General features: G+C 50.7%; 1 protein-coding gene across 1 annotated transcript; it reads right to left on the reverse strand.

The window, feature by feature from the left end:
- Positions 1-8,966: 8,966 nt before the first annotated feature.
- Positions 8,967-13,158, reverse strand: LOC141569674 (paraneoplastic antigen Ma6E-like). Its single transcript, XM_074323869.2, is given in 5 exon segments — positions 8,967-9,548; positions 10,634-11,646; positions 11,649-11,708; positions 11,711-12,065; positions 12,848-13,158. Coding segments are annotated over 4 exon segments (1,362 nt in total). The 5' UTR covers positions 11,994-12,065; positions 12,848-13,158; the 3' UTR covers positions 8,967-9,542.
- Between the last annotated feature and the right edge of the window lie 1,407 nt (positions 13,159-14,565).

Raw genomic sequence — 14,565 nt, forward strand, 5'->3', positions numbered from 1 at the left:
TTGTGGCTATTTTATAGTGTAGGACATACTATATTAAAGTAGTAACACATATGTGATTTAGAAATAGCTAAGTATGCACATACCGTGTTTCCCCAAAAATAAGACCTAGCCAGACCATCAGCTCTAATTCATTTTTTGGAGCAAAAATTAATATAAGACCCAGTCTTATTTTACTATAATATAAGACTGGGTATAATATAATATAATATAATATAATATAATGTAATGTAATGTAATGTAATGTAATGTAATGTAATATAATATAATTAATATAATATAATACAATGTAATGTAATATACGAACAAGTCTTATATTAACTTTTGCTCCAAAAGACGCATTTGAGCTGATGGTCCGGCTAGGTCTTATTTTCGGGAAACAGGGTATTTGGAAGGGGAGGAGTCACTTGAGTCCTCCCGAAACACCGAGAGGACCTTTGGAGTACACAGTCTCTCCCAGTCCTGAACAGATAAAAAGTTGGTTTCTCATTTCATGTGCCCACGCTACTTATATAACTGTACAAATCCGGCCTGGGAAGCCTTCTGGACTGCCCGTCCTAGACCGGTTCTCCTTTATGCACCTTCATTGCCCTGAGAACCTCTCCATTTTAGGGCTGTAATGGTAAATTACATTTGGGGATTATTAACCTACAGACCAAGGGCATGTAGATGTGTGCTCACTGCAGCGTCCTCAGAGCCTCACGCTGCCTGACACACGGTGGGAGCTCAATAATAAATACTTGCTGATAAATGAAAGAGTGAGCAAGTGACATCATCCTTTAGTTTTAAGTCCCCCACAGTGCTGAGCACCAGAACACCACCAGTAAGCAGCTACTCATGAAGTTGAACTTGTTAAATCACGTATCTTCTAAAATGACTCCAGTGCAAACAACCTCAAAAAATAATGTCTGCAAAGGAAAATTATGGTGACGCGACACATGTAAGGAGGAAGAGGGCATGGGTTGAATTCCAGGCCCTAACAAACACCAGCTGTGTGACTTTGGTAAGTCATCCAACCCGTCCGTGTCTTCGTCTGAAAAAATGGTCATTCTGGGTTCTTGTGAGGTGTGGACCAAATACTCTACTCAGAATGTTTCACACAGTGCCTGGTGCCTCATGGTCACTCAGTGTTTGCTCTGTTATTGCAACTACGGTGCAGTTTGGTCATGGAGTTCAGCCTCTTCCTGGCACGTGTCACCTGCACCTGCCCTTACCAACTATGCCACCTCACATACTCAGGAGCAATGACTCTATCATTCAATGACTCTTTCATCCCTGTTTCTCCTTAGTACACAATATGTATTTACCTATTCATTCTCAGCACAGGCCATTCAGTTCCAGTGCTAAAGCACACACATCCTCACCAGGGCCTCTGCACACCTGGTTACTAAGAATGGCCTCTGGTTACCTGGCTACTGAGCACATCACTTACAGATGTCTAATTCCAAAGGAGTTGAATCTGATCAAATGGTAAAATTACGCTCTGAAATTATACTCAGAAGTTTGGGGTCTTGGTCAATTCTAAAGCTGCCTGGAACTTTCAAAAGCCATCTTACAGGGTCTTAACCTTGCGTGTGCAGGCCCATAACCTTAGAATGGGAGCTTCACTGGGGAAGACCACCAGCGCTGACCTGTGAGACTTGCAAACGTGTTTCTCAGCACCACACCACCCTTGCAACTAAAATTAAGACTCCAGGGCCCCACCCCTACGAGTCTGATTTGGGAATCTGGGCTTATGCCCTAGCATCTGCATTTTCACACTCCCTGTGAGGCTCCAGATGCACAGGGTCCCCACCACTCTGCTCCGTGGGAATCCAGCCCTGCTGTGAATCAGAGCCTTGGCACCTGGAAGGCACAGGGAGCTCACTGTGCCTCCCAAACACCCTGGGTCACACTGTCCAAAGCCTCCAGCCACTGCATCTTCACCTGAGTAGACAGGCCTCAGGCCGCCGACAGCCCCATCAGGTCACACCCTACCATCACAGGAGCCAGAGGGGCCACAGAAAGCAGGGCTGAAGTGGTGTGTTTGAAGGCCAGGCAGGGCTGAAGCAAGGCAAGGCTTCAGCAGCCCCTCTGGGAAAACCACAGGGCTTCTTCCCACAACAGTGCTTCATGTGGCTGGTGTGGTGCAGGGTGCAAAGGAGGGGTGGAAACAGAGGCCTGTCCCCAGGAGCACTCCTGCTGGGGCATGAGGCTGGGGATACGCTGAAGGGCAATCCCAGCAGTGAAGAGAAGGATGCGAGACCTGCTCCTGTAATCTCACTTCCTGGCTGCACACTGAGAGCACATTTCATGATCTCCGTTCTACAGACGAGGAAACTGAGGACCCAGGAAGGGAAGGCAATGGTGTTTATTGGGTTGAAATGGGTAATCACCAAAAAGCAAGTCAACTGAGCAACGGGACCTGCTTGAGTGCACCCAGTTCTGTATCAAGAGCAGTCATATGGTGAAGGGCGAACGAGGGTGAGCTCCCCGGTCCATTAGCTCCCACAGACAATGCTCCCGGAAGCGGCCAGGGGCATCCGCTGAGGGCTGCGTCTGCGAGACAGGCCTCAGTGCTGCATATACATGGCTCCATCCTGCACACGTATCAGGGAGATGTCTTTATTATGGTCATTTCATAGTTGTGGAAACTGAGGTTCAAAAAGGTTGAGTGTTACTGGGAGTCACAATGTGGTGAAACTGAGCTTAGAATCCAGACAGCCACGCAAAACCCTGCACTCTTAGCCCAATGCTGGGCCATGGGGTTCTAGAACTTTCTTTTCATCAGAACTACTTGGAGAGCTTGTTAAAACTCAGAGTGCTGTGGCCTGAGAATTTACATTTCTGGAAGTTCCCAGGGGCTGCTGATGCTATGGTTCCCAGGCCTCCACCTTATCTCACAGCCCACCCCCGTGCTGGCAGTGCCCTCAGCAGTGGATATGTGGTCCTGCCTGCATGCTTTGGAGTGTATCCTTTGCTCTATCTGGAATGTCCACTTCCTGAGCCACCCTAAGAAAATCCTCCAGACCCAGCACCCATAAAATGATGGTGTTCTCTGACCGGCCCTCCCCTGCACCAATCTGCCTATTCGGTTGCTACTCCATGTAACAATGATCTCGTGTTTTTGTGCTTACTTACTTTCCACTTTATCTGTCCCCCATGCTGACTTCTTACTTTTCCAAGGGAAATGACCTTGTCCTACTTATCTTGTTATGCTCAGCAGCAAGTACAGGCTTACAGAAATGCTTGTTGACGAATGCATGACTCCATCCTGCCTAACTCTAATGTCCCTCCATATCCCTGGCCTAACCACTGTTTCATTCTTATCTTTTGGCTCAGCCGTGCTGCTCCAGATGGCTTTCCACACAGTAACAGCATCAGACAGGATGATGGTGGAGGAAAGAGCATCCATAAACATGAAATGTATGATTCATGCTAACAGTGACCAGAGTCAACGCAACAAATACATTCCAAGAACCCAAGAAGTACAGAATGGCACTGCGGTTATCAAAGCAGGGTCCAGGGAACCCAGTGGTGAGGGGCAATCCTTGAGACCCTTTTAAGGAAGGGTCCACAAGATCAAATCTCTTTTCACAATGATGCTAAGATGTTTTTGCCTTTTGCACTCTCTTTCCCAAGGGCCAAGTGGAGTTTTCCAGAGCCTACCTAGATATGATTACCCAGCTGTCTCCTATTAAGCCAGACATCAAACCGAGTTGCAAAAATGTACAACAATGCCACCTTTCCCACTATCTTTTATTTGTTTTGTAAAATATAGATTTTCTCATAAAACGTTATTCATGTTAGTAGCATGTAAAGGTTTTATTACTGCCATCTTTAAATGAATGAATAACATTTTTTTAATTTCTCATTTTTAATTTTAATACCATAAATATTGATATGTATAACCTACATAAACAAGAACTTTTTGGGGTCTTCAACAAATTTTAAGACTGCAAAGTGGTCCTGAGACCAAAAAGTTTAAAGACCTGCTTAAGCTGATGCTCCATAGTGGAATGAAGAAAAAAAATCTTTCATGGTATATTAGGTTATGGGGGGGAGCTCTTTACTCTTTTAAAGATGACAGTGGTTTTTTTTCCCTCTTGATGGTGCAGATACCACAGAATGCAAATTTAGGAGAGCACACATGGAAGATGTTTCGTATCCCTGAAAAACACCAGATATTTGCACTAACAATTTCTATTGCTTCATTTTTAAATTATCTCTTTGTTTTTATATGGAAAGGGTATATAAATGGAATACAACACAGTGATGTTTTGTTCAACAACGGACCACACAAGGTTTTAAAGGAGCTGAAAAATTCCTATCACCCAGAGACATCATAGCTGTCATAATGTCGTAGGAAGATGCATGTGTCACTTGTTTGTGGTGTTGCAGGTGTAAATAAACCTGCTTCCCTGCCAGTCGTATACAAGTACAGTTCATATGATTATGTACAGTTTATAATACTTGATAATAATAATAAACAACCATGTTACTGGGTTATATATTTACTGTACTATACTTTTTATTGTTATTTTAGAGCATATTCTTTCTCCTTATAAAAAAAAAGTTTGCCGTCAAACAATATGCTGTGTTACGTCAGCAGCAGCCTCATACATCTCGTGTTCACTGCCTCTCTTAATTGCATCATTTTCTCTTGTCCTTGATTTAATCTCATGTAGTTCTGTACAGTGACATGCTATACAGGCTTGTAGTCTAGGAGCAATAGGCGATACCACACAGCCCAGGTGTGCAGCAGGCTAGACCATCTAGGTTTGTGTCAGTACACTCTGATGTTTGCACAGTGACAACATCGCTTAAGTACAAATTTCTCGGAACATATTCCCATCGTTAAGTGGCGAATGACTATACAAATAAAGAATTATGGTTTCAGCTCGAAAACTGCCTGAGATAAAGAAATAGGTTGTATAGTTTGCTAGGACTCCTGTAACAAAGTACCACAGACTGAGTGGTTTAAACAACAGAAACTTATTGTCTCAGTCTGAAGGCCAGAATTCCAAGGTCAAGGTATTAGTAAGGCCATGCTCCCTCTGAAGGTGGGAAGGGAAGATCTTCTCCAGACCTCTCTCCTAGTTTCTGGCACTTCCTTGGCTTGTGGCAGCATCACTCCAATCTTCACAGAGTGTTCTCCCTGTGCATATGTGTGTTTCCAAGTTTCCCCTTTATATAAGCAGACCTAACCTATTAATTAGGGCCCACTCGAATGACCTCATGATAACTGGATTATCTCTGTGAATATCCTGTCTCCAAATGAGGCCACATTCTGAAGAACTGGAGGTTAGGACTCCAGCATCTTCTTTTAGGGAGACACAATCAACCCATAACCACGGACAATGATACAAGTTAGAGAAATTCTAAAGGAAAGAATGTGGGTGGCAGTGGCCCATAGGAGCAGACAGTAGCCCCCAAATGACAGCCAGCAAGAGAATGGGGACCTCAGACTGACAATTCTTTCTCACATTCATTCCCCTTCCATCTGCAGACAAGCTTCAAATCACTCTGACTTTCCCTTGTACCTTCAGTGATGAAAAAGTTCTGCTTGTAAAGAACCCACTGGAGAATTTAAGATAATCTACCTATTGTAAGGGCAACTGATTACTAACCTTAATTACATCTGCCATGTAACTTTACGTAATCATGGGCGTGACACCAGGAGGTGAAGGGACTGAAAGCCTGCCTGTCACAGGAGGGCCAGCCTGTGTCTCCGGAAAACTCTTTTGTGACCGTATTTTTCATTCACCAGAGGATTATTTCTGTTCTAGCCTCAAAATCTCTCCATCTTTCCAAATTGCTTTCTAGCCTCTCTTGTCTTGTAATTGTAGTGGTTCCCTTAGCAATAACTGAAGCTGGCCACCTCTTTCCTGATGCAGACCACCCTTCAGTACTTTTTCACAGAATGCTGTCCATAGCAGATTTCAAGAGAGCTCTCTACCTATTATGAAAAACCTCACTACTAGTCCCTGTTTGATTCTCCAGCCTCATGCCTCATCACTGCCCTCTCTCTCGGCATTCCTGGCACTCCAGGTATACACACATCATGGTGCTCACGGCTCTTCTTTCCGATGGAACAGGCGACATTTTCTCCCCAGTCCTCCTTCCACCTTTTAGCATTGGCTGGCCTTTATGACTGAGCTCAGAATACATCTTCTCCAGGGAGAGCCTGTGCATCCAGCAGACTGAGTACCATGTCATCAAAGTTGATCTCTGGCCCACAGACATACCCCATACCAAGCACATTCGGTCCCAGATGCTGTGTCACCCCAACATAAGACACAGGACTCCACAGGTAAAGCAGCACCCATGCAACAAAGTCCTAAAGTGGTGCCCTGCACTTAGCAAGTGCTCAAAGAGGGCCGCTGTGGTCCCTGCCACAACTACCTATATCAGGTCTCTCTCCTGATATAGGGCCAATCTCTCTCCTCCATTGGCCCCTCCCTCTCTGTGTGTCCAGCTGCTGGCACAGAGACTTGCCCCGCCAAACAGAACAGCTGCCCAAGGTGTGAGTGAACAGGCCAGCCACAATCCCCACAGAATGCCCCACGTCCCCCAAGACCCATCTTCTGGGGAGGAATGCACTGGGCCTGGAACACAATGAAAGCAACAAACCCCTAGGATGTGTCCTTGGCCCCTCCTCTGAGAGGGTGTGGCCTATAGAGGTGAAAGGTGGTTTCATCACTAGGTCTGCTGGGGCCCTGAATCACCAGGGTGGGCAGGATGACACTTGCCTCTCAGTAGCTCCCCCTCTTCCTCCAACCTTCCTGCTCTCCCTTCAGATCCTTCTGGCCTTAGCAGCTCCACCGGCTCCCAGGCATTCCCCTATCTGTAATTCTGGGACTGTCACTGCTAAATACATGCCTCAAGTGTCCTTCAGTCATGTTTCCAGGGCCCAGGCTATGCAGTCTGCCAGACTGGGCTAGAATCCCAGCTCCTGCAGTGAAGAGTTGTGGGACTTTGGGCAAGTCCCTTCTTGGGCCTGGTGTCCTCACCTGGAGTAGACGGGTCATAACAGTGCCCCCCTCCCCAGGGCTCCTCTGAGGACTCGATGAGAGAGTATAGGTCCAGTTCCTCAGCCCACTGCCAGGCAGATAGTCAGTGTTCAGAGATGGAAGCCTTTAGGAAGGGGCTTACTCTTCTTCCAGGACCCAAACCTTCAGCATCTTTGGGGTATGTGGCTGGTGATTGCAGAGTCATTAGTGCCAAGTCTGCTGTCCCTTGTTTGGCCTGGTAAGATCATGGCTCTTGGACTGCCATTTGGAACTGGAAACAAGGTGAGGGGGTGCCATGTAAGGCATTGCCACAAGCATTGCCACAGAAAGCCCAGAGTGGAGGGCATGCAGCACAGGGCTCAGCCTGTGCCAAGCCCAGGTGGGCATGTACTGGAACACCTGGGTCTGGGCTCAGGGATATCAGAGCGCAATCTTAAAGAGCCTAATGTGCCCTGGAACAGGGCCACAGGCCCTGAGGGTACTCATTGGTAATCTGGGCTGGCTGCCAGCCCTGCTGGAGAGAAATCCATCCAGCCACACCCTGGCATAGGAAAGCAATCTGCTCAGGGCGTTAATCTTCCTTCTGTGTGATGCTTCCAAGAGGTACTAAGGAGATAGGGACCTACGGCTTTCTAATGTGAGAATGGGAGCATGAGTTTGAGCCCAGATGGACAGCCGGGGAAGGAACAGGGCACCCAGAGGAGCAGGCGGCCAATGTGCTCAAGGGAAGGACTGTCATGTGCAGGGACAGCTGCTTGCGAGGCAAGCCCTGGTCAAGGCTCCAGGAAGAAAGGGTGGGGTCCAGATGGGGGATGGTGGCCTTGAGAGGGAGCCCCCAAATGATGGAGGCTTTGGGTGGGGAAAACTTCAGAGGGTACAGTAGGTGTTATTCTCCTTCCAAACACCCCCCCCATAAATCCCCTTTGATTGCCTGTGTGTGCCCAGCATTTCCAGGGGCCCCTCCATCCCTGCAGCTCCGCTGTTTGCAGCTCTTACAACATGGCCCAAGTCTCTCCAGATGCACGGTTCCTGCAGACTGGTTGGGAAGCTCAGGCTTGAGCCTCAGCTCCCTGCAAGATGCTCACCATAGCTCATCAGCTACTTTGGAGACTGTGTCCTTCACCCGCACTTTATCGGTGGTTAAAAACTCTGTCCCTTCAGAATAGCTGGAGGACGCCCGTGGGCACAAACTAAGCAAGCCCCCAAGGATCCCTCACTATTTCCTGGTCAACAGTACCGTCCCTTCCCCACACACAGGCAGGGAAGGACTCAATCCCTCCTTCTGTCTGTTTCCCAAAGACTCAGATCACTTCAATCGCCAATGGAGGGCCGCCCTCAATTTCTGGTGGACTTATGGTCCCCTGGGGTTAGAGGGGAGGGCCCAGCAGTGGTAAGATCAACCCAGCCTGTCCTCCCCACTGGCAAGGTATAATACCCGTGAAACACCACCTGGCCCACCCTCTGTCCCTCAGCCATCACACACCCCCAAATGCCCAAACATCCATCGATGGCTACACTGAGGCTGGCCACTTGTCAGCTGGCAGGGTAGGTTGATTATGTAGGGGTGAGCAAGCATACCACCCCAGAGTCCTGCACCGAGCTCCTTATAGGGGTATATGACCTCACACCCAGGCCCCTCTGTCTCTAAGACTAACACGTGACCTCCCTGACCCGACTGAGCACACTAAGAACCCACACCCCTGCCAGGATTCCCAGGGCCTCCGGTCCTGCCTGCTGTCCCTTCCCTTCCTTCAATGTCTAATCCAGTTACTCCTGGAAGATCCCTGAGATTCCTGCGGACCAAACCAGCCCCTGCCAGTGCCCACGAGTTCCAACCCAGGGGACCTCACAGCATCTCTTGTACCCTGCCTTCACTATACCTCAATACCAACCTAGAGTCCAAGGCTACAGTTGTACCCCTCACCCCCAGCGGACCCTTCCTTCAATTGCCCACAGGAGACGAGAGACTCAGCTGAAACATTCGATGACATTTATTGAACAGATACATTTACTGAAACCATTGAAGAAAGGGAATGAAAACACAAAGAACTTCTAACAGCCACTAGAGCCCATAGGTCTAAGGACCCTTGCTCCTGGGGACCCTGAAAAGGTGTCTCAGCTGTCCCCACTATGCCACAGCCCTCCTGCCATAGGTCCCCTTCCAGAGGGCCCCACGATTGGCCACTGAAGGGTGATGGACGCTGGCGATGTCCGCTCACTGCAGGGTACCCCTCCCCCTCTGGTCCACGTGCTGGGTCTGGCCCTGCCCTATGGCCCGGACAGGATGCTGGAAAACACAGCAGGGGACACTCCACCAGGCCGAGGAAACTGAGTCACAAGGAACAACAGGGTGAGATATCAGAGCACAGTCCCCTCTGGCCCCGGTGCAGTTCTTCCTTCCTGAGGTCACAGGTGAGCACCGGCCATGCCCTCATCCGTGTTTCCTGCAGTCTCCTGGGGCTGGGCTCGGGGTCTCCGGGGTGGGGTGGTCAGCGGGGGTAACTGCTCAGACAAGAACACACACATTCTCCGCAAGAACAAGCAGCGGTTGGCCTAAACCTACATGGAGAAAGCAGAGGTTAAGGTCACCACACTGGATGAGAACGAGCAGAGCCTTGGCTGGCAGGAAGCTCACAGCATGTGCCAGGGCCCAGGGGTGACTGCCCAGGTCGGCGAGGACACCTACCTGGGGGCACGCACACCTGGTGGCTCTGCACAGGAACTGTTTGGTGTGGTGTGGTGGAGGGGTGCAGGGGGTGATGACTTGACATGAGGGACACGGGGGGCCTACAGAGAAACAGGGTGGGGGCTTCCCAGCACACGGAGCAGCCTGCTCCAGGGGACGGAGAATGGGAGCCCCCAGGGATGGCCCCTAATGTCTCCCAGTGCAGCGTGAGTGACACACGTCTTCTGGTGTCCCTCACCTAGGCTGGGATGGGGAATGGGCTGCTCAGGGCTGCTCCCAGGCCGGCTGCCCGAGGTGAGAGCGATTGGGGCTGGGTGTAGTGCTGCCATGGAGGCAGGATGACTTCTCCCCACCCCATTTGCTGTCACACGTGGTCATCGTGGTCACTTGGAAGGGCTGAGCGTGGTGGTCAGGGCCCCTTGGGGGTAGTGGGGCCTGGGGGCTTGGTTTGGGCTGGCTGGGCCCTTCCCTGGCCCTGCTCCCCATGGGGGGGGAGGCGGCTTCCCCGGCCTGGACTCCGCCTGCCTCCAGGGCTCTGCTGCCCCAGAGGAGAGGAGGCCGCTGGGCCTTCTGAGCCTATTTGCCCAAGGAGGACTCGGGGTGGGGCTCATCTCCCCTGTCCTGTCCTCATTACCTGACTCCTCCAGGATGGGCTTAAGCCCCTCCTGGGGGGGTCTCCTCAGCCTCCTGGTGTCCTGCCTGGGCCAGGCCTCTGGATCACCAATGGGACCTCCTGGGTCCTCCCCGGAAGCACTGCCCATGTCGGCAGGGGCAGGGCCGCTAAGGGCCTCTGAGGGGCCTGCGTGGCCTAGGCCTGCAGGGGGGGAGCATTTTCATCTCCCTGAGTGGCAGGGGAGGCCTTGGTGGTCTCCTCAGGGGCAGGGGCTGCCCCAGTGGCATCATAGGTTTCAGGAGCAGCCTCAGCAGGGTCGGCAGTGCCGGGACCTGCCTCACTGACCTCGGCATGGGCTAGGGCAGCCTCCGCATCGTCTTCACTGGCCGGGGCAGCCTGGGTGGCATCGTCATCGCCTGAGGTGGTCTGGGCGGCACCTTCACTGGCCCGTGCAGCCTGGGCGGCACCTGTACAGGAGGGGGCTGCGTGGGCGGTGGCCAGATGTCTAATACACGCCAGGGCCTCTTCTTCTACTTGGAACTGATGGCTGCCAGCCAGAATGGCTTCCCATGTCTCTGTCTCTCGAATGAGGCGCAACATCCCCATGAAGCCAGGCGGTCTCCTCTCCAGCCCCATCCTCACAAGTTTGCTCTGCAGTGTCTTGTTGGGGCGCGCCCACATCAGCACCTGCCGGGCGCGCACCTGGTCTGCAAGAGTGGGGTGGATGGCCCTCTTCTCCATGGCCGTCTGCAGCAGGCCTTCCAGGCGCATCACGTAGGCAAACAGGGTCTCCTGGGGCTGCTGGGCACAAGTCATGAACTTCATCCGCGCGGCCATGCGGGTGTCCTTGTTCCCGAACACCTGCACCAGCGCCACCAGGCATTCGTGAGCAGTGATGTGGGGATTTTCATCCAGGAGGCCACACATGAGAGCCAGTGCGGGGCCCCCCAAGCTCTCCAGCAGCCTCCTCCTCCTCTCCGTTTCCGACACGTGGCGCCACTGGTATAGCATGTCATTGGCATGGTCCAGCCAGCTCTCAAAGGGCTCTTCCTCGCTGCCTGGCTCTTGTGTCCCAGAAAAGGTTCTCAGTTCTGGGTCGGCCACGTTTTCCAGCACAGGCTGCAGGGCCTGGTTCCATTGCCGAATCCAGGCCTCTGCCTCTCCTGGGGCTCCTGCCATGCCCACAGCTTCTTCCTCACCTGTGGCTCTTGCCAAACCCACAGATCCTGTGACATCTGCAGGTCCGTCCTCACCTGCAGCTCCTGCCCAATCTGCAGATCCTACCTTCCGGGCAGGTCCTGCTTCACCTGGATTTCCTGCCACACCTGCAGCTCCTGCCTCACCTGCCTTGCCAGCCACTGTTGCCTCTGGGGCTGTGCAGGGAAATTGGGTCTATCCTGTGACTCAGAATCAGGGGCCTGGGCAGGAAGATCCCAGTCCAGGTGCCTCCCTTCCCTGGTATTTGCCGGGGGATCAGACTTCGGTTTAAACTGTCAGCGAACTCAACTAATGCAACCCTGGACCTGAGCTCCTTTCTGAAGACCTTGACCAGCACGTGGTACTTGCCCAGGGGCCACAAGGCAGCCTGCACGGCCTCCTGGAATTCCTGGTTCTTGCAATCATTTGGGATGCCCAGGACAAGCAGGGACAACTGTGCCTTCGCACCCATCCAGCCGCACCAGTTTCGCAGCATCGTCAATACCATCCCCAGGACCTGGGGGAAGCGGGCGCAATCGGACAGGGGCTCGCAGACTGTCGCAGTATCTGCCGGGGAGGCCTGAGATTGCAAAGGAGCAAGAGGGACATTAGTGCCACACAGCCCACCCCACCGCCCCGCACAACGGACGCCTGGAGCTCCTCCCTGGCCATTTCAAGTCTCCCACCTCCCACAGCCGAGGCTCAAAGCACCCCCCCACTGCACCCTTACCTCCACAGCGAGAAGAACCCGTCCCACCCCCATGGCCTTGGCCGAAGTCCCAGATCCGGCCTTAATAGCCAGTGTCCCTCCCACCATCGTCTGCAACCCCGCAGCCCTGTGAGCTCTCATTCTCTTTCCTAGCGCAGGGCCCCAGCGCCCTGGGCTGTCTGGTCTGACCCCTGCAACCTGGAGACTCCCTGGTGCATCCCCACCACACACACACACACACACTCACACACACACACAAAACACACACACACACACACACACACAAAACACACACACACACACTCACACACACACACACAAAACACACACACACACACACTCACACACACACACACACAAAACACACACACACACACACACTCACACACACACACACACAAAACACACACACACACACACACACAAAACACACACACACACACTCACACACACACACACACAAAACACACACACACACACACACACACACACACACACACACACACACACCGGAGTCCAGAGTCCCTCCCTCTTCCACCAGCACCTGCCCTTCCGTAGCCAGGAGCCACCCCTCCCGTCCCCACCAGCGCCGGATTGAGAAGCTCCTCCCGCCCCCACTGCCTTCCTGCTGGGGCAGTGATCGGGCCCCCTACCCAAGGCACGGGCCCGAGGTATTTCTGGGGTCCTGACGGAGCAAAGTCCCTGGTTGTCTGCTCACTCTCTCCGCCCCTGAGAGCGCTGCGGAGCGGGGGAAAACACCGCCTGCGGCTGCAGGGCGGACTCCAGAGGCCACTGCAAAGCCCTGGAGCCAGAGAGTCAGAAGAACTTGGCCCATGGCTGCACAACCCAGGGGTCTCCCAGGTAGTTCCCTCTGTGCTAAGGCCACGGAGCCTTCCCAGCGCTCCCAGAAGCCCCAGGTAGATGTGGGAGAATGATCTCTGCGTCTGGATGCAGGGCGAATGACTGGATCAGGAGAGCATGTGAAGAGGTGTCAGTGTTGCCCTGGTAACGGGGCCTGCTTGGCAAGGGCTTGAAGTGGCAAGGCTTGGAGTCTCCAGAAGAAACAGGGACACACCCACTGGCCCTCCATCCCCAAAATGACCTCCATCAATAATTGTAGCAAATATGGGTGGGGGGTGGGGGTTGGAAAGCAGGAGGAGGCAGGGGGCAAAGGAATCTAAGAACATATCCCCAGTGCCACTCTGTACTCACAGCCTACCCTCACTAAGCCTGGAATCTCCACGACAGGCACAAGTTAGCTGTTGCCATGCCAGGTGCCTAATCATACCTCTTTACACTGTAAAACCAGCTCGCAACCACACAGGCAGCCATTATATTGAAAATGTGTGAGCTTCCTGTCAGGTGAACATAGAGTCTATACAAGTCACTGAACATCTGTAAATAGACAATAGAAAAACTTTCCTTACTGTGTGTTGCTGGATTTGATTGGCTGAAAGGTAAGGATTTTTGCTACACTGTTCATGAGGGATATTTTTCTGTAATTTTCTTTTTTTCATAACCTTTTCTATCAAGGTTTAGCACCAGGTTTATCCTTGCTTCACAAAATGAGTTGGGAATTGTTCCCTGCTCCTCTATTTCATAAAAGTGTTTGTGTAAGATTCACGATTTTCATTCCTTAAATATTTGCTAGAACTCACCCATGGGCCTGGAATGTTCTTTTGTGTTGTGTGTTGTTGTTTTTCTAGGAGTTTTCTGATAGTAAATTAAATTCAACCATAAGAAATAGAGCTATTCATATTTTCTATTTAATTTGTTTTCAGTTTTGGTAAATTGCTTTGTTTCCAAGGAAATCATCAATTTTATCTAAGTTATCAAAATTATTGGCATAAGGTTGCTCATAATAGTCCCTATTATTCTTTTAATACCTGTATGATGTATCATGATATCCCTCTTTCATTCCTGATATTGGTGATTAATGTACCTTCTCTTTTTTGATTAATCTTGCTAGGGGTTATAAATTTCATTGCTCTTTTAAAAAACATATGGCTTTGCTAATATTTCTCCATAGTTTGTTTGCTATTTCATTTAGTTCTGCTCTTACCTCTATTATTTTTTCTACTTATTTTGGATTCACTTTGCTTTTCTTTTTCTAGCTTCTTTAGATGGAACCTTAGAGCATTGATTTTATGCCTTTATTCTTTTCTAACATAATATTCAAAGCAACAAATCTTCCTCTCGTCACTTCTTCAGCTGCCTCCCATTAAATGTGATGTTTTATTTTTATTATCAATCCTTTTCAAATATTTTCTAAGTTCCTTTGTGTTTTCTTCTTTGACCCATGGGTTTTTTTTGTAAGTGTGATGTTGATTTTCCAAATATTTGGGGATATATTGTTGTTATTCATTTGTAA

The sequence above is a fragment of the Rhinolophus sinicus genome, chromosome 18 (genome assembly GCF_057876585.1).
Source record: "Rhinolophus sinicus isolate RSI-liver-muscle chromosome 18, RSI-T2T, whole genome shotgun sequence".
NCBI classification, from domain to species: domain Eukaryota; kingdom Metazoa; phylum Chordata; class Mammalia; order Chiroptera; family Rhinolophidae; genus Rhinolophus; species Rhinolophus sinicus.